The following is a 20,412-nucleotide window of genomic DNA, read 5'->3' on the forward strand; positions in this document are numbered from 1 at the left end:
TTTAGTCTCTTATTCTTATTCTATTCTTACTTGAAGACGACGGGTTTATGCAACACCAAGAAGATCTACAGTTTGCAAAAAGTTTAGAGCACTACAATCATTCTTTTTATTGCCTTTTCTAATAAGACTGTTTTCCCATTTTGATATTATTGACAATAATGACTGGTGTACCCTACAGAAAGCTACTTAGTAGTGCTTAGGAAAAATCTCGTCACTCCCTTGTGCTAAACTCGTATTGTACTTTTCAACCCTTAAAACGGAAATAATGAACGAAGTCGCGTGTCAGATTTATATAACGTCAAAGTTGATCCTCGTCGTTTTGCTTTGACGCAATCATCACCTAATCATCGGCCGATAAAGATCGAGAAGTTTATTTACGCAATCAGCAATACGTCACACACACGAGACTCTGTTTGTTGCTTCACACATGACTGGTCATCGATACACGTGACACACCCTCACATGTGCAAGGGGTGTAGTATTGTTTGTCTTAATTGCCATTCAATAATACGAGGTGGTTGGTAGGAGTGATATGTCAATATGTAAATATAAGCCTTCACTTGGTTTCCTCTAAGCAAATATCAGCTGTCAAATGTCCACCGATGTGGTAAATTGCGTCAAAGATCTACTGAATGAATTAATATAAACTGACTAAAAGTGGTTGGTAAAGTCTGTTTTTTTTACGGAAATGCCAAACAGTCTTAACATTGGCACCACTAGTAAATTCATTCATGGTAATTTTGATAAAGAAAGTTGTTTTTTGAATTAATTTGAAAACAGTGTCATTAAACGTCAACACAAAAAATCGTCAAAGAAAATTTAGAGACGAAACACCAAAAAAGGAACAAATTCGGTACCGCTAACAGTTTTGACAAATTTGGAAACGAACAGTTCGCAAGCAGGAAGTTAGCAAAAGCGCCCGTTAAAATGTAGAAGCAATTTGTAATGCAGGTTTGCTAAACATTCTCAATTTTTTGACAAGTAAGGCTCGGATTATACCAGGTGAATAAAAAGTATGGAACCAAACGTTTTTTGCTTAAACTATTTATTTTTTGAAAAACTAATGGATGAGTGATAAAGTACTATTAAAATGTGATGATTTAACAAGAATAACATTTTTCGAAATTTCCTTTTGTTTTTGAGTTATACAAAAAAGTATATTTTTTTAAATGGCAACCCACTATAAAATCATTTTTTTCATAAAAGCTATACTCTAAGGATTACAACTATCTGCTTTATATTTAATTTTTTCAAAAAATTTTTTTCACAAAAATTGCAATTTTGACAAAAAAAATCGCATAACTAAAAAACAAAACAAAATTTCGTTCTGAAAATACGATCACATTTTTTATATTACTTTAATTTAGATTAATTATTATTTTCTGGAGGCAAATGATTAAAAATAAAACCGCTTGGTTCCATACTTTATATTCACCCTGTATGTAAAATGCATATTTGTTATTAAGAGGTATATCAACAAAATTGTAAGTTTTCTATGCATATCTAATGTTTTTTAATTAAAATAAGCCAATTAAAAAATACATATTGTGCATATTTTGGCAACTTCGTGCATATTTTAAGAAATAATGCAAATTTGTGCATATTTTCTTCAAATCACAAATTTCTGATTAAAAATTTCAGTTCAAGTTAAAAATTGGCCAGTTTAAGAAAAATGATCCGATTACAAAATAAGATAAAGAGAAAACAACCAGTAATTCGTAAGCCGGACTCAAAGAATTAGTATCCTGCTGAGTGTTTTTTTTTTAAATTCATTTTATACAGGGTGAATTTGAAGTTTAGAACCAAACGTTTTTTTTTTAATTATTTGCCTCTAGAAAATAATAATTAATATTAAATAAAGTAATATAAAAAATCTGATCCTATTTTCAAAACGAAATTTTGTTTTGCTTTGAGTTATGCGATTTTTTTGTCAAAATTGTAATTTATTCTTTTTTTTTTAAATTACTAAAAAGGATATAGTCTCTAACATACTCGTAGTTGTTTTTGGGAGAGTATATAAAACATTTTTTAGTGGGTTGCCATTTAAAAAAAATTAAATTTTTGTAGAACTCAAAAACAAAAAAATTGAAAAATTTTATTCTTGATAAAACATTTAATTCATCAATTAGTTTTTAATAAATAGTTTAAGCAAAAAATGTTTGGTTCCAGACTTTTTATTCACCTGGTATAAAACGAATAAATCTTTCTATGTGAATAAGTAAAGCCTGATGCAAATGAATTTTAGCAAAATTGTTTAAAGTGATGTAATAGTAACTTTATTTTGACGGTATTTTTTTGTGATCTGAAAAGTACAGATTTCTTAGAAAGGCTTAATTACTAGGTGATTAAAATGGCTTGTCTGAGGCAAAACCCATTTATTTATTTTCTTTCTTTCATCGTGTGCGGTTCAAGATGATGAAAATACAAACTTTAGTGTACTCGAGGATAAAAATTTATTCCAACTTTGATTTTTTATTGATAAAAGTTTTGCATATCGATGCATATTTGGCATATATTCCAGCATATTTCTTAATACCTTGTGCACATTTTTGTGAAAATACGTGCATACATATGCGCATATTTTACAGATTTTTCGTGCATATAATCCGAGCCTTATTGACAAGAATACAAAATAAACATGAATGAGAAAGAACCTCGGACACAATGCAATTAAATTAGTGTCTTGTGCATCGTTTTTGAGGAACGAGTTGAAAAAGTAACAATTTTGAAACTAAAGCTGAAGAATTTATAAAATGCATCAACTTTGAACTCATTTCAATAAATTACACAAAATTTATTGCCGATTATCATAATACCCACTTGTCTCTTTTACTAAATAACTTTTTTCTGTAAAAACATCCTATTTCTTCAAAGTTTTTGTAGCAAGAACCTTATTTTTGTCCACAAGATTGTACTTACTTGCGGTGTGTTTCTATTAAAATTATCAGCACTGAATTCGATCTTTAAACCTTGGGTAATGATGTCTGACCTCAGGTATTCAATTATAGCACTTTCAAAGAGCAAACAGGCACACAAGATTTATAAAAGTCAAAATTTTGACAACATCTCACTTTGAAAACATAACCATTATTTTTTAATTAATTTTTTAACAAAATTTTTAGGAACAAAAACAAAGAGCAATCAAAATTTGTGGCTATGGAGACAAGCTGTTACCAATTTTTTCACCAAAATTTTGACTTGGTAATTTCCATTTATAAAAAAACAGACTATATTTTATTCAAATTTAATTACGCTTTGGATGAGACGAAAATGTGACGAGTCCGTCAAAAGTTTGTCCGCATCTTTGGATATGAATATTCTCGCATGTAATAAATTTGAAAATGCGGTAAATATGCAAAGAGAAATATGTTTTCAATTAAGACCGTTGTTGGAAAGTATCGCAAATGGCATGCATGTATGTTAATAAATGCATTAACCGTCTAGACAAGCTTGGATTCCACTTGGTCCATTATAACTTTGGCTTAAATTTAGCGTTTTACCGTGTTGTAGCTCAATTAATGCCGAAAAGAATAAGTACGAAGTTAGCGAACAGTTATTAGCGTGACCGTACAATGAATAAACCATAAACTTCAAGTGGCATGAAAATATGAGCCAGTAGTCGCTAAACTGACCACGGATTTATTAAATTAATTTAGGAATCGGACGCGCGCTTTATTTTGTTTGCGCTCTTTGAATTCATTAAGAAGTTATTTATTGGAGTCGCTTGAATAACAAATACGGACAACACCGTGAAATCGGGCCGATTTAATCGGGCATTTATTATTCGGTGCCGACGAACACAATGGGATATGAACGCGGATGATTTACGCACACACTTTACATCATTTTTGAACTTGAGCATTCGATCGCCTAATATGTAGAGATCACACCTGAGAGGCATTCATTTCATTCATTCATSTCGAAGCAACATTTGTAAACTGCAAATACAAGAGTGTTTAAGACACTGCTCCTCAAAATTTTGCCTCGTTATTATTTTATTTTCTGAATTTTAAAAGAATTTTGTTATAGCTACTAAAACAACAAGAATTTTAAACTATTAACCAACTAATGTTGAATCAGAAATTTTGCTAAATTAAATAATGGCAAAATCAAAATTGAAAAAATGACAATATAAGAGTATTTTATGTAGGTAAATATACAGACTTATAAAAACCGTTGTGATTGACGACTTATTTTATAGAAAAGCGTCTATTAACGGCAACATAAGAGGTAAGCTTAAATGTACCATAGAAACAGTTAAAATATTGTCGGAAAAAGAAAATTTATTGAAATGTCACATTATATAGCACTAATAAGCTTCATTATTGCACTTAGTGCGATAATCAGATTCATTACGTAACTCAAATGAGTTACGTTATGGTTTATTAGACAAGCAGTCGTAGAAAACTTTTAAATTGAATCTTTGGTGATAAATCTTAAATATAAAATTTGCTATAAAACAAATAATTTTTTTGACATTTAGAATTGAAGCTTTTTTGCTATAAACATTATTCTGAATAGTGGCATAAAGTGTTAATTTTGTAGGTTTTGTATTTTTTACTTATAAAGTCATTACATTACATTTCAGGAGATAAAGATATACTTACTTGTGAAAACAAAAAGATTTAAGCAATTTCTTATTTGTAAACAAATATTTTTTCTAATTATTGGTTATTTATTTTTTGAAAAAAGCTCAAAATTTACTCTGATAAGATATTCTGTATGTATGTACAGTCACGATAAGAAAGAATGACACCCTCTATAAACCCGGCCGGCTAGCTACACGTGCTATATCAGGGCCATACCCAAGGGGGGGATTAGGGGGTTCAAACCCCCCCCCCCCCAAAATGCTGAGCACTTTGTTATATGTATAGTGTTATAAGTGTTAAAAATTTAGGGTTTTTTTTTTGGTTATTTTACTGAGTTAATTTTAAATTTTTGTGAATTAATTTTTCATGTGTTAATTATACAGTGTTTCATTTTTATTGTTAGGTTCAAATTTTAAGACAAAAGTGTTTCGAAAAATGCTATGAAAGGGAGTTACACCTCCTAAAATAGGTACGTTTTTAAAGAGTTTTTCCTTATATTTCAGAATAGATAAAATTACAAAATTTGGTACCTTTATATGTACACCTAAACAAATGCCAAATAACAAAATTTTTAATCAGGGGCGMCCTAAACGGTAAAACAAATTTAATTTTTAATTGTTATGCTGTTTATGGTCTGTAACATAAATTTTTAAACCGATTTTTACTAAAAATCCGTAAATTGTATCGGAAAAACACAAAAGACCTTTTTTTATGAAAAACTATGAAATTTTGTTGCTGAATGTATGGCAAGAAACRACAGGCAAAATAGTTAGAGTAAATTTGTACCCMAATCCCATCTAGTTTAGTAAGCCCTTAATTAAAAATTTCAACATTTTATTTTTGTACTTGTTATCATCTGTACCAAATTTTGAAATATTTTTCTAAAATGATTTCGGAAATATTGAAACAAAAACTATTAAAAGAGGCACCCRTTGCGTAGTATTTTTCGATATATGTTCATAGAAAATTTTTGTTTGAAAAATGAGTATTCTATCCCCTGTTTAAATTTYTAACAATAAAAAGTATTAAAAAATTATTTTATTTTTTGTTACTTTTYTGAGTTAATTTGTATTTTTTTATGTTTAATTAGGATCTCTTATTTAAATTTYAAATAATAACGTGTACTTATAGATTTTTGATTTTTAATCCGTCTTCTTTCATTTCATTCATTTTCATGGACTAACAAGAAACCCCCTCCCCCGAAATAAAATRCTGGTTGCGGCCCTGTGCTATATACATGCTATACGTGCTATATGTGACAGTTTGTAATTTTGAAATTTTTTACACAACAGTTCAAAAGTTTCTACCTCTCTTGGTACAAAAGCTCGCTTGACGTGGCTTATGATATGACCAATACTTTTTTTTAATAAAATAAAGTAACAAATGCATACAAACAATAGTATATTACAACCGACATGGGAAATACGTCATTACTCCAAGTGCTCAGATGTTTAACTGAGAAGTGCACTCTCGAGGTTAGACAGAGTGCAAGAGTGCCATGTTCTGTTTTCCTAACAAATTAATTGSAAATAAATGCATGGGTGCGTAACTTCGGCAATCCTACATAAATCACTTACCGACCAAGGGATGAAATGACGTATTTTAGTTTATCTTTTTATTTTGTAATAATATGTCTCCATCATTTTCAAACTGTATTTATAATAATAATAAGCTTAATGTGCTTACCACTGCGTGGTCTTAACCGACCAGCCCTTGGCCGGTGGAAGAAAGTTCTGACAACAGATAAAGTTTATAATTTTTTTAACATAAACTGTAACATTTTTAATAACTATTTTTATACATTTATAAAATGCATAAACATATCTTTGTAAAACAATAAATAAAAAACCGTTTTTATTTAAGAAAAAAATTATTAGTATCATAGTCTCAAAAGTTTAAACAATTAATTAAAATAAAAAAATTTTTGGCATTGCTCCTTTACAACCTTTAAACATTTATTAATTTATTTCCAAAAAAAACTGGTAGTTTACTCCAAAAAAATTCTTGAATTCTTGTAAGTCAAACATTTTTTTAACAAAAAAGTGTGAGGTTTACAAAAAAAAAATTGCACAGCAACAATTCTTGTAACAAACTCGTTATCTTAAAAAAAATTGTCGTAGGTTTCCATTTAAAAAAAAGTTACTATGTTTATCTCGTATGTATAAACAAATAATTAATGTTCAAAATTTTTTTTGAATAGCATTTTTATAGCCATTGCTCACCTATAAATTTATTTGACAAAAAAWTTGATAGTTTTGCCAGAATAACATCGTTTCCWGYCRTTTGGAACACCTGTATATTTCACCTAAAATGTAAAAACCTGGTTTAGTAAAWTAAATATTATAGAAGTATATGACGATTCATTGTTACTATAATACAAGGTGCCCATTGCATTTGTTTCCTCCTTAAATTTCGTAAATAAGCAACCAATAATACAATAATTTGTTAATTTCTTGCTGTTCCTATTTTTATACATTTGAGTTTTGAGACTAATTTTTTTGAAGTTTTCGATAGTCCAGCACTGACTATGATTATTCAATTTAGAATAGTTAATACTTTACACAAAATAATTTATGAAATATGTTGATAAAATGGACACCCTGTATATTTTATTTAATTTTGTTTAAATCATTCAAATAATAATATAGCTATCTATTTACCTAAGAAAAGAGAGTAAAAGTCTCTGAAAAACCTATAAAAAAATTGTGGCTAACAGCGTTTGAAACAAGATATTTTTACTTTCAGAACAAATTATTGAAATATTGATAATTTTTTTCTTTATTATAATTTTTTAAATTCTTAATGTGTACAAAAAAAAAATGTTACTTTTTTCATCACAATTAAGATCAACTTTGGGCTTTTGCTCCGATTCCGGCCCTGAAACCATATTTCCGCACGTCACGTGACGTCCGGATAATCGGGTCCCCCTGAGCCCTGACACTTTACAAGCAATTGAATAATTCGTGTTAATGGAGCGAAGAGTCGGAAAAAGCTCAAGACATTTGTAATCTGCGATAAAATCAGAAAAATGCTGCGAATACACATTCCATTTTTAGTCGACACAATGGCCTTCTTCTCGGACCTATCTCAAATCGGAGACATCCGTTGATTAATGTCGAGGTGGATGCGCAGGTAAACGCGACCCACACAAAAATTAACTAGCGAATGACGATAAATCAAATAAAAACTGAAAGTTTTTCGGGGATTTATTGCCAACACTGACAACTTCTCCACCTACAATCTGTTTACTTTTGTGAGGGTGTCCGAGCTGGACAGGGCCGGAGCGGGGTTAACTCGATTAAGACGGGACTGAATTATGTTGCGTGGAAATGGAATTATTGCTTTTTGTAACGTGGAAAGCTATAAATTTCACTTTTGATAGGCAGGGTATTCCACGTTTTCGATAACGAATGCACCGAATAAATCTAAAATAAACAACTTGTTTTCAAATACTGTAATTCTGACTCACTGATACGAGATAAATTCTTTTGCTTATCAGTATAACCAAGTTTTGTGTGCAGACAACAAGTTTCCTGTCGCTAAATAAACACATTTTAATTGGATTACAGTGACAATGGGTGTCAAAGTTTATTTTAGTTCAACGTCTGCAGACATAGAGGTAACTGTTATCTTAAATTGATTAAGTTTATTTATCTAATTWACTTTAATAGGTTAAACAACGACAAAARCGAGTATTTCAAATCTTAGATGCAAAAAATGTAAAATACAAAGCCATAGACATTACTCAAGATGAAAACAAGACTGAAAAAGAATTTATGCAAAATAATGCAAAAAATTTTGGAGCTACATCAATAGAACCAACACCGATTCATCCCGTACCACCTCAAATTTTTAACGATGACGGCTATTGTGGGGTAAATATTTATTGTTAAAAATAAATTMCTTCTTCTGTAATTTATTTTTTAAGGACTATGAACAGTTTGAAATGGCGAACGAGAACAGTGAGTTGAAGGAATTTTTAAAACTCACTTCTTAAGACGAATCATAAACAAACAAGCTGTAACTTAGTTATACCAACTGAAATAATTGTTTAAAACATAATTTTGTTTTTGTGTAGTACCTATACAGGGTGCGCCAGAACTCGCGCCCCAGAGAAAAATGCCATATAAGGTAAGATACCAGGAACATGGAAACAAAGGTTAAAAAAAATATCTATAAAAATTTCGAAGTTATGAGGGTTTAAAGTTTGCACTTTGACTSTATTTATTTCTGTCGGAAAAATATTTTTCTAAGTTTTTTTGCTATAGGCTATTAAAAGAGAAAACAAGGAAGCTGTATCCTAAATTGTATCTCTGTTTAATGTTATTTGTGGCTTTTATTGTCAAAATTTTTGTCCCTTTACTAAATAATTGTAAAAAAAACATATACAAGATCATCAGTATTATTAAATAGATATAAAAAAATGTCAAATGTCAAAAATAAATGTCAAAATTTTTTGACAGATAGAATTTTTTAAACATTTTTTTCATGTTTCTGGTATCTTACCTTATTTGAAAATTTTCTCTGGGGCGCGAGTTCTGGCGCACCCTGTATAACTTATTGAGGAAATTATACTTTTAGTTTTAATTTTTTGTTATTTTATTAGTTATTCAAGTTGTCTCAATTATGGTTTATTATTTGTGTTGTTTATTAATCAAATTATTTCAATTGCAAAATATGTTTTATGTTTATTACGAGTATTACTAGTCTGTTTTTTTTTTAATGGAAATTACCAAGTCAAAATTTTGCTGAAAAAATTGTAGCAGCTTGTCTCCCTAGCCACAAATTTTGTTTGCTCTTTGTTTTTGTCCCTAGAAATTTTGTTTAAAAATTATGGTTATGTGTTCAAATTGAGATGTTGTCAAAATTTTGACTTTCATGTATCTTGTGTGCCTGTTTGCTTTTTGAAAGCGCTATAATTGAATACCTGAGGACACACAGAATTCAGTTGTATAAATTTTGCTAGAAACACACCGATGTTGTGGACAAAAATGAGGATCTTGCTACAAAAACTTTGAACAAAAAGGATGTATATACAAAAAAAGTTATTTAGCAAAAGATGCAAATTTTGTGTAATTTATTGAAATGAGCTCAAAGTTGATGCATTTTATAAATTCTTCTTCAGCTTTAGTTTCAAAATTGTTACTTTTTAAACTCGTTCCTCAAAAGCGATGCACAAGATACTAATTTAATTACGTTCTTTCCGAGGTTTTTTCTCATTCATGTTTATTTTGTATTCTTGTCAATTTTTTGCTAAAAATTGAGAATGTTTAACAAACATTGCGTCTACATTTTAACAGGCCCTTTTTCTAACTTCCTGCTTGCAAACTATTTGTTTCCAAATTTCTAAAACCTGTTAGCGGTACCGAATTTGTTCGTTTTTTTGGTGTTTCGTCTCTAAATTTTTTATGTTGACGTTTAATGACATTGGTTTCAAATTAATTCAAAAAACCGGAACTGCCAACTTTCTTTATTAAAATTACCATGGATGAATTTACTAGTGATGCCAACGTTAAGACTGTTTGGCATTTCCATTAAAAAAAAACAGATTTTACTACCTATACCTATAACACATTTGCTTCTAAATAACTATTAACGTATTCGTATAATTAACCAAGAAAATAACCCCTTATGCAATCAAACTTCTCTAAAAATGTGAGAACCTCAACATCTGCACCCGTTGGCAATTTTATTGCTTGCAGTTTCTTTCCACCTGTCCGTTTTTCGTTTTCGACTAATCATTTTGCCTCTTTGGCTTATTTTAATCGAAAACTTTTAACGAGTCCAATAAATCTCCGAATCCAATGATACTAAATATGGTATATGGGCGAGCATTATAACCCGCCCTAGAAAAAATCCCATAACCCGAAAGAAAACCGAAGACATAAACCCTAAAATAAACAACCATCAAACAGTAATTTTGGTAAAAAATGGAGGATCCCGTCGAGTCGAACGATCTCGCGATGCAGTGTTTACGGCATTGTTTATGGGGCCCTCTCTCTAGGGTGTCTCGCCCGCAACCGAGCGCCCCTTGGTGCTGTCTTGGACCGCATCACACGTCTGCGGATGGATTTTGTTTGTCTTTGCCCGACAATGATAAAAATTCAAACACCCCTAGATATTTCTGCTATATTAGAAGTTAATATAAACCATTAGATCTCTCCCCCGCGTCATGACAATAGTTCTTTAAACGAGCTCGCTTCCGGTAGATGGGGATGTTTGGTACTTACCAAACTCATCTTCCTGTCTTCCAGTCACTGACTCTCCATTGTGAAAAGCTAAAAAATTGACAATGATGAATCAATAAGTCGAGGAACGGAGAGGAAAATATTATTGAAAGGATATGAGGGTCATTTAGGGAGACAGGACCGCATTCATGATATTCAAAGACGAGTTTTTTTCTTATTTTTGAAACATCTTCAGCGAAAAACTCAATTACAAATTTAAAAAAAACAAAGACTAATCTTTTTTAAATGGAAATTACCAAGTCAAAATTTTGGTGAAAAAATTGGTAGCAGCTTGTCTGCATAGTCACAAATTTTGTTTGCTCTTTGTTTTTGTCTAGAAATTTTGTTAAAATGTTATAGTTATGTTTTCAAATTGAGATGTTGTCAAAATTTTGACTTTTATAAATCTTGTCTGCCTGTTTGCTTTTTGAAAGCGCTATAATTGAATATCTGAGGACAGACATCATTACCATAGGTCCAAAGACAGAATTCAGTGCTAATAATTTTGATAGAAACACACCGCAAGTAAGTACAATGTTGTGGACAAAAATGAGGTTTTTGCTACAAAAACTTTGAAGAAAAAAAGATGTATATACAGAAAAGTTATTTAGCAAAAGATACAAGTAAGTATTATGATGATTAGCAATAAATTTTGTGTAATTTATTGAAATGAGCTCAAAGTTGATCCATTTTATGAATTCTTCAGTTTTTTCTTCAAAATTGTTACTTTTTCAACTCGTTCCTCAAAAATGATACACAAGACACTAATTTAATTGCGTTCTTTCCGAGGTTCTTTCTCAATTATGTTTATTTTGTATTTTTGTCAATTTCTTGCTAAAAATTGAGAATGTTTAGCAAATCTGCATTACAAATTGCGTCTACATTTTAACGGGCCCTTTTTCTAACTTCCTGCTTGCGAACTCTTCGTTTCCAAATTTCGAAAAACTGTTACCGAATTTGTTCCTTTTTTGATGTTTCGTCTCTACATTTTTTTAGACGATTTTTTGTGTTGACGTTTAATGGCATTGTTTTCAAATTAATTCAAAAAACCGGAACTGTCAACTTGCTTTATTAAAATTACAAAAATAAATTTACTAGTGGTGCCAACGTTAAGACTGTTTGGCAATTGCATTAAAAAAAACTTATTTTAAATTAATTTGACACACAACAATGACACTTTTAATGTGTCAAACGATGTTAATACGCATCACAAAAATTTGGTTTTTAATAATTCCACTATTAGTAAGTAAAGAAGCTGAATAAACTGTGGCATTTATAAGTTTTCAGAATTTAGTGAACACGACTTCAAAAAGCGTCGTCGTGGTAGAATACAAACAAATAACACATCCATCTTATACAATACAAGAAACACAGATTAAAAACGCCCAAAAATACATCGAGATAATCCACGAAATGTCCGAGAAACATGTAAAAATTCCAAAGAAYCAGATTATACAAATATTTTGTWATAGAAACTTTTGCTTGTAGTTTTTCCAGAAGCTACTTTAGACCARTCCAAAACGAAGAAAGAACTCATTCAAAATGGCGTAGAATTCCAACAACATGTTCTACCTTGTAATGAGGCTGGCTATCCGCTATTTCTAAAAATGTTGTCGTGTGCTGCTCTCAAATATAAAGTGGTTATTGTTTTTAATTTAATCGAAAAAAGAGAGTACGACACAGTCTTTACTTCTGATGTAGTACTTAATATAAATGGAATTCTTGAATTTGGGTACAATTGTCTCAAATTATAATTATATTTAGTCTCTATTGTGTTTGCAGTCTTAGACGAGAAAATCGAATAGGTGACAACAATTTACACCACAGACCGATAGCATTTGCAATCCCTGCCCGTTTTGTTGTCCCTATTATAACTATTTTTGAATGGGCATTCACTACATTATACTTCACACCAACATCTTTTGTCACAGGATTTAGTTTTTCATACGAAAAAATTATTGTTCTACCTTCTAACACYGATGACATCAACAGAATCTACGTTGTTTGCAGCAATTGGATATCTCAGTTACCATTCCTGACATGTTTGGTACTATATTTTTGTCATCTTGTAAAAAATAAAAGATGTTTTAGCACTGCAAGTTATGCAAATGTGGGCACAAGAATTTAATATCACGGTTTTCTTATCAGGAGCTAATAATCCTGAAAAAGGACAAGGCGGGACTGCTATTTATCATGGTAAGTTTTTGATTATTAGAGCTAAATTTTAGATAAAAATGTTAGCGAAAAATGGACCAATTTTGATGGAAATTGGAGCAAAAGGTGGCACTAAAGCTTATGTTTACAATTTCATTAATGAGACTTCTGGAGTCCTGGCAGAAAATGTAAAAGAAAAAAGCATTGATGAATTGGCAAAAGAAATGGATGATTTTTATTTAGAACAAGATCCAGATTTGCACAGTGATAATTTAAAAATAATTGAAATGAAATAAACCTAAACCGATTTTTGTAGAATACAAGTCGCGAGTTTTAAGAGAAAAAGAATCAATTGTATATCTTTGTTACAACAAAGTGGAAAAGAATTATTTTTGTTGCTACTTTGACATTAAATTATCTATAAACAATTCGGTTACAAACAATAAGGCACATTACACTTATCATCTGTTGGCATATAAAGGTTACAAAACCTACTACAACCTTTTTCGACCTGGAGGCATTGAAATRTGTGCTGTTATTGCTTGTTTAAATGCTACATTGAGTTCTTGTGGTCAAAGATTTAAGAAGTATGATGACATTGAATGGCCGGTCACTTTTGAAAGACTCGTAATTAAGGCAACTTTTGGTTTGCCCGTCAAAGAAAAAKTTTACTACAGTTCTCAGTTTCCAAATTCTTTGCTCAGTTCTATACGACCAATACATCCYAAGTTTACAACATGGAGCTCACAGATTGTTTCTGATGCTAAAAACTGCTCGCGTCTTGAAAGAACATTTGCTCTTGTCGAACCGCATAGCAAAATACTGACTTTTGGAATTTTTGGAAGAAATTTTACCTTGGATCCAGGATCAAAGTGTCAAAAATTGTATCCCTCTCAACCAGTTGTTGTAGTACTGAGCTTAATTATTGCAATTTATAATTAATTTAATCTTTATTAATAAAAAAACGAGGTAAACAGTGCTTTGTTTGCATAATTTCTGTACCTACAACAATGTGCAAATTTTTTGTTACTTTTAGAATTGCAAAAAATTAGTTAAGTTTTGATAGGTTTTCACTTTTGATACAAATATTTCATGGATCCGCTCCTGGACATGTGCAAGAACCTTAATTTTTAAAACAATATAAAGTTTAAAGCACAATGTTATTTGAAAACAGTTTTTTGAATTCAAGCTCTAAGGAAAACGTCTTTTCAAAGAGAAGATTTTATCACAAACTTTATTGTGTTTTTTATTTTACTCRCCATAAGCAATTAAAAAAGAAATCTAAATGAACGGTAGGTAATTGAAATTCTCTGTTTCATCGTGCTAAACTAATGATCTGTTAAGGTTAAAAGGTTAATAAAGTAAATATACTTTAATGGTTAAACTTTGATAATTAACTCACCAGATCATTAAGTTTAATTATTTTTGAAAACATTTAGTTTCTGTTGGAGAAAAAACTAGAGTAAAAATTTTAAATTTGAGGTCAAATATATATATACAGGACGATTCAAAAGTCTTAGACCATCTTTTGGGTGCTGGTAAAAGACATCCAAAAGTTCCCATGACAAAAAATTTTTTAAGCTTTTTTCACCTATAGCTTTTCAAAAGTTAGATCTTTGAGTTAAGTTTTTGACCGTTAAGATTATGTATTCTTGAATTTAATTAGTGGAAACAGCAGATTTGGTAACATTAAAAAATTCCTGTTAAAAAAACTAAGTATCTACATAATAATTTGAATATTGTCATCAATTCTGTTTTTTCTCAGAAAAAAAAAGCTTAAAAAACCTGCATTTATTTTTATATTGGCTGAAAGTCTTCTGTCACCATTTGAGAGTTGATCCAACACCTTTGAATCACCCTACACTGTATTATTTTTTTGTCACACTAAAATGAATAAAAAATCGAGGTTTGGGGTAATTTTATATTTGAATGTGTTAATTTTTTAAATGCTTTGAGCTTCGAATGTTGGTTGGTGTTAAAAGTGCGATGACAACCCTGAAGACAAACGCTTTCATTACATTAGCTCGGGTCGCTTCAACTTATTCCTTCACAGGTCACCCAATCTTCAAAGTACACCGAGCAGAAACCCTCAAAATCCGTAACTCGAATTAACTTAATAAAAGTGCCCTTACTCTTAATTAAATGTCTTTTGTTAGTTTCGTTAACCCACACACTTTATCACATRTGCAGCAATCGTCGTGATTGCATTATCGCAGTCCCTAAATTCGCTTGAAATTTTGGGGACTCCTGACGCGCACTCTTAATCCATTGCGGTCACAAAGTGGAGTAAATTATACGTAAAATTTGAGTACCGCCAATAAAACAAATCGCCCGAATRGGAAAAGCAAAAGGTCTTAAACATTTTTATTGTTCATCGCTAAAAGCATTCTAGGAGGGTCAGTTTTCTCGCTGGCTCATCCATCAGATCGATGTTTTATCGACCTGTCATTATTAACGTTGAAGGGTGTTATTGATAGATAACAGCTTGTGAGTTTTAACAATTTAAATGATTTTTTTGTGTGCGATTGTGACGGCAGACGAATACAATGAGCTGGCCACATTGAATTTGACACRTATAAATTATTAATGATATGGTAAATGACTGTCACCCAGTTTTTGAAAAGAGGGTTTGTTTATGTCTGAATATTAACATCGAGCTATTAGTCTGATATTTTGACTAATCATTCGAGATGCGCCGAGGATGATTAAACAATGCCGAAATGTAAACAACTACTGGACATTTACAATGGAGATTTCGAAAATCGGTGGCGGATTGAGTGATGCAACCGTTTCCTGTTTAGACAACACGACTTTGTTTAATGTCAAATTATTTACAAATTTACATTCCCAAACAGCATTGTTTTTTTTCAAATGCCATAAACGGCAAACCAACAGTTTTTTTAGTTCTTTGTTTAAAAGCTGCATATTGTATAATAAAGTTAAAAAAAAATATTGTTACAGTTTTCTTGAATAAAAAGATTTTTTTTGTTTAATGTGTCAAAAGTGTTTTATTTTTGATCCTTTCTTTTTTTCTTCATTATTTTATTTCTCTGTTTTTATACAGAGCGTCCCAACGAGTTGAAAAAGTCCATTAGTGACGTATAGGACATTGATTGATATTAATCTAGTGCATCACCTAAAATTATTTTCAACCATACAGCATGGCCTAAAAATAAGTGAAACAGGATACAAACTTGTGTTTTTTTTAATGAAACACCATATGTTTCTTTGCATTTTTTGGATGTAGCCTTTTAAAACAATGTTTTTACGCTAAACTTTTATTAGTCGATTTCGCTTAGTTTTAGAAATAAGACGGTTTTTTTGACGAAAACATGCACTTTTTAAAAATTTATTATAAATTACACAAAAACTAAGACAGCTAGAACAATTTTTTTCTTACTTCTATAAAGAAGAAAGTACAGAATTTATAGCTGTAGCAATTTTTTAGTGTTTTGCATTTGTAAAGATTAATAAATTAAGAAGTTTGTTAAAAGTTAAATAACTTAAAAAAATTAAATGGAACACCCTATTTTTTAACAAACGCCTTCATTTCTTTATCTATGTAAATCCAACACACTAAAAAAATGTTACAATGTTATAGCTTGTACCTTTTTCTTTGGGGTAGTAAAAAAATATTTCTAGATAACTTAGTTTTTGTGTAATAAGTTTTTATAAAAGTGCATGTTTTTGTCAAAAAAAACGTTTTATTTTAAAAACTAAGCAAAATCGACCAATAAAAGTTTGGTTTAAAAACATTGTCATAAAAATCTACATCTAAAAACGCAAAGAAACATATGGTGTTTTATTTAAAAAAAAAATTGGATTTTGGATTGTAACTTATTTTTGAGACACACTGTATAGTTGAAAATAATTTTAGGCGATAGACTAGATTATTATATATTATATTATCAATGTCCTATATATATWTTTTTTTAATTTTACCATTTAAAGGTCACTAATGGACTTTCTCAAAACGCTGGGACACCCTGTATAAGTCAAAATAACATTTTAATAAATTAACAAATTTAAGTAAATATGGTTGTTTCAACATTTATGAGCTTATAAGCTTTTTTGTATTTTATTTTTTGGTAAAAATAAATATCTTGATTTTACCTTTGCAGTTTTATATTTTTTACTTTTTTTATTGTAAAGTAGAACGTTTAGGGCACCTGAAAAAATTTTTTTAATTAATTTTCGAACTTGGAGTGGTAATTCCCTGGCAGCCCCGAGATGAAAATCTTTTAAAAAGTGCATGTTTTCGTCAAAAAAACCGTCTTACTTTTAAAATTAAGAAAAATCGACCAATAAAAGTTTGGTTTAAGAACATTATTATAAAAATCCACATCCAAAAACGCTAAGAAACATATGGTGTTTCATTTAAAAAAACACAAGTTTTTATCGTAACTTATTTTTGAGACACACTGTATAGTTGAAAATAGTTTTAGGCGGTGGACTAGATTAGTATTATCAATGTCCTATATATTTTTTTTTAATTTTACTATTTAAAGGTCACTAATAGACTTTCTCAAAACGCTGGGACACCCTGTATAAGTTAAAATAACATTTTAATAAATTAACAAATTTAAGTAAATATGGTTGTTTCAACATTTATGAGCTTATTTATAAGCTTTTCTGTATTTTATTTTTTGGTAAATAAATGTCTTGATTTTACCTTTGCAGTTTTATGTTTTTTACTTTTTTTTATTATAAAGTAGAACGTTTAGGGCACCTGAAAAAATCTTTTTTAATTAATTTTCGAACTTGGAGTGGTAACTCCCTGGCAGCCCCGAGATGAAAATCTTTTAAAAAGTGCATGTTTTCGTCAAAAAAACCGTCTTACTTTTAAAATTAATAAAAATCGACCAATAAAAGTTTGGTTTAAAAACATTGTTATAAAAATCCACATCCAAAAACGCTAAGAAACATATGGTGCTTCATTTACAAAAACACAAGTTTGTATCGTAACTTATTTTTGAGACACACTGTATAGTTGAAAATAATTTTAGGTGTTGCACTAGATTAGTATTATCAATGTCCTATATATATATATATATATTTTTTTAATTTTACCATTTAAAGGTCACTAATAGACTTTCTCAAAACGCTGGGACACCTTGTATAAGTTAAAATAACATTTTAATTAATTAACAAATTTAAGTAAATATGGTTGTTTCAACATTTATGAGCTTAGGTATAAGCCTTTCTGTATTTTATTTGTTGGTAAATAAATGTCTTGATTTTACCTTGTGCAGCTTTATATTTTTTACTTTTTTTCTTATTGTAAAGTAGAATGTTTAGGGCACCTAAAAAATCTTTTTTAATTAATTTTCGAACTTGGAGTGGCAACTCCTTGGCAGCCCCGAGATGAAAATCTCGAAGTCCCGCTGCGCTACCAGAATTATTGCGCGTTAAGGCCCTTATCACGAAGCGGCACAGCTTTCGCCGCACAGATTGTTTTTTATCGAGCAACACAATAAACAATAGCTACCGTCTTCGTAGTCAGTTGTTTTTTGCCGATTCCGAGAAAGGACGGCGTCATCAAAACGGAAACTTCACCAAAAGCGAAAAAAATATTACCATTCCCATGACATACAGGGTGAATATGGAAATCTCGATAGATACAATCAAGAGTGTTTCAAACTTACACGACTTTAATCGACGTGTTTGAAATGAATTTCGAATGGACAGTTAGTTTCCATTTTTATTATGAGAGACTGTATTTATAAATAACGGAAGTGGAGAAAGGCGTGGGAATAGAAAAAAATTCGTTAATGGCGGCCGAAGAAGAAGCAATAAAATAATGAGAGACGCCCTCCCCTCCAGCCGCTAATTGGCGCAAATGAAACGAGACAATGGCGATGAGAGGGGAAGCTCACCCCTCCTTCGGAATTAATTTGAAAGTCGGCGAATTCTGACAGAACAATCATTCTAAATCTTGTTAACATATGTTAAAAATGTTCTACCGAAACAAAAAGGTAGCAATGCGTTGACATCCCCCTCAGATTTCGGTTGATAAAATCGAATCTCAGATTTCTGGAAGGCAGCTTGTCACGTTTTCTCTCTAAAGAGGGTTGCAATTTGTCACGAGGGTTACAGTCTGTGGTCAACACCGGTGTTTTACATCTTGCACGTGGATTTTATTTTATGTAAAAATTTCACAGATTGAAATCTTGGTGGTTGGGGATGACACGTTTATTTTTCCTTTTGTTTTTTGTCTTGAGTGTTTTTCTAATGCCGCATCGATCCATATTAGGACAGTCACGAATTATGGTCATGGCTGGGATACAAGAACCTGCAGAGACCAACCAGATCGAGTTGTGTTTTGTCCAACATTTTTTAGTTTTTGGCAAAGCGTGATCAAACAAAACTTTATTTTCAAACTTAGATCCGATGATAATTTAAAATAAATTGATAAACTTTTCTTTAATGGCATATTTCTGAGTTAATCACCAGWCTTGAATCCATTAAGAAACATTTAATAGTGTGCTTTGCACTGCTGAGAGCTTAGATGTAACAATGCCACGAACACCAACAGACAGCACCACTTTTGACTTAGAATCTTTTTTTAAAAGTAAGTAGATTTCATGTAGTTTCTGTTTTTAATAATTTGTCAACGTTTCATTTAGATGATTCAATGAAATTAGTGAGAATTCTTGTCCTCGACATTTTAAAATTTAAAACAACAAAATTGATTTTATTATCAACTCTTTTAATACATCTTTCAACAACACTTATCCAAGTCTATTTCTTCTATGTTAATTTCAACGTCTACTACTTTGTCAAATATGCACCTGCATTTTTTGGAACTTTTTTTGTAAGAACTTTACAAAAAATATCAATTATTCTAAATTTTTGTCTAGGTTATAGTATCCACTACTGCACTATTTACAATCGCACAAACAGACATGATCCTTAAATTATTTAAAAAAGCTCAATTACGYAAGCTTACACTTGCAGATGGTCCCTCTTTCTACTTGTTCGAAAAGGAATGCAAAGTTTTTACGGTGTTTTTTGTGGCAAATTTAATGATTGCTATACTTAGTGGTTACTTACATGCAATTCCGGATGACGATGATAGAGAAATATTCTACGCTTTTGCCTTTTTTGAAGATTATTGTTTCGAGTGGAAAAACTTTTGTTCGATTTTATACAGAATTACTTTTCCAGCTGTGGCATACATAATGCTTGTACCAATTTACATCTTTGTTTACTGTGTGATTCATCTTAAGTCTCAAGTTTATTATCTTAAGGAGCATCTAATAGGTATCAATGAAGGCTACGATGTAAGCAAAAACAATCTCTTGTTTTACAATGAAAACTATCAACGAGACATAAAAGAAAAATTAATTCATCTTCATAAAAATCACGTAAAATTATTCTTGTTAGGACTTCACTACACACATTTTTAAAATATTTAAGAAAATATTTTAGAGCTGCAATTT

General features: G+C 30.5%; 2 protein-coding genes across 2 annotated transcripts; both read left to right on the plus strand.

Annotated features, from left to right (window-relative positions):
* Positions 1-8,048: 8,048 nt before the first annotated feature.
* On the plus strand, positions 8,049-8,651 carry LOC123013314 (SH3 domain-binding glutamic acid-rich protein homolog). The gene is made up of 3 exons (XM_044411762.1): positions 8,049-8,208; positions 8,261-8,464; positions 8,518-8,651. The coding sequence occupies exons 1-3, from the start codon at positions 8,164-8,166 to the stop codon at positions 8,584-8,586; spliced, it is 318 nt and encodes a 105-aa protein (XP_044267697.1). The 5' UTR covers positions 8,049-8,163; the 3' UTR covers positions 8,587-8,651.
* A 3,339-nt stretch (positions 8,652-11,990) lies between these two features.
* On the plus strand, positions 11,991-13,912 carry LOC123012337 (vanin-like protein 1). The gene is made up of 7 exons (XM_044410180.1): positions 11,991-12,058; positions 12,104-12,244; positions 12,289-12,548; positions 12,599-12,863; positions 12,908-13,012; positions 13,058-13,234; positions 13,287-13,912. Exons 4-7 carry the CDS (start codon positions 12,857-12,859, stop codon positions 13,910-13,912), a joined length of 915 nt encoding a protein of 304 aa, XP_044266115.1. The 5' UTR covers positions 11,991-12,058; positions 12,104-12,244; positions 12,289-12,548; positions 12,599-12,856.
* Positions 13,913-20,412: the final 6,500 nt, after the last annotated feature.

This window comes from Tribolium madens, unplaced genomic scaffold, assembly GCF_015345945.1.
Source record: "Tribolium madens isolate multiple individuals breed KSU strain unplaced genomic scaffold, Tmad_KSU_1.1 Scaffold_96;HRSCAF=242;Tcas5.2_LG5, whole genome shotgun sequence".
In the NCBI taxonomy this organism is placed as follows: domain Eukaryota; kingdom Metazoa; phylum Arthropoda; class Insecta; order Coleoptera; family Tenebrionidae; genus Tribolium; species Tribolium madens.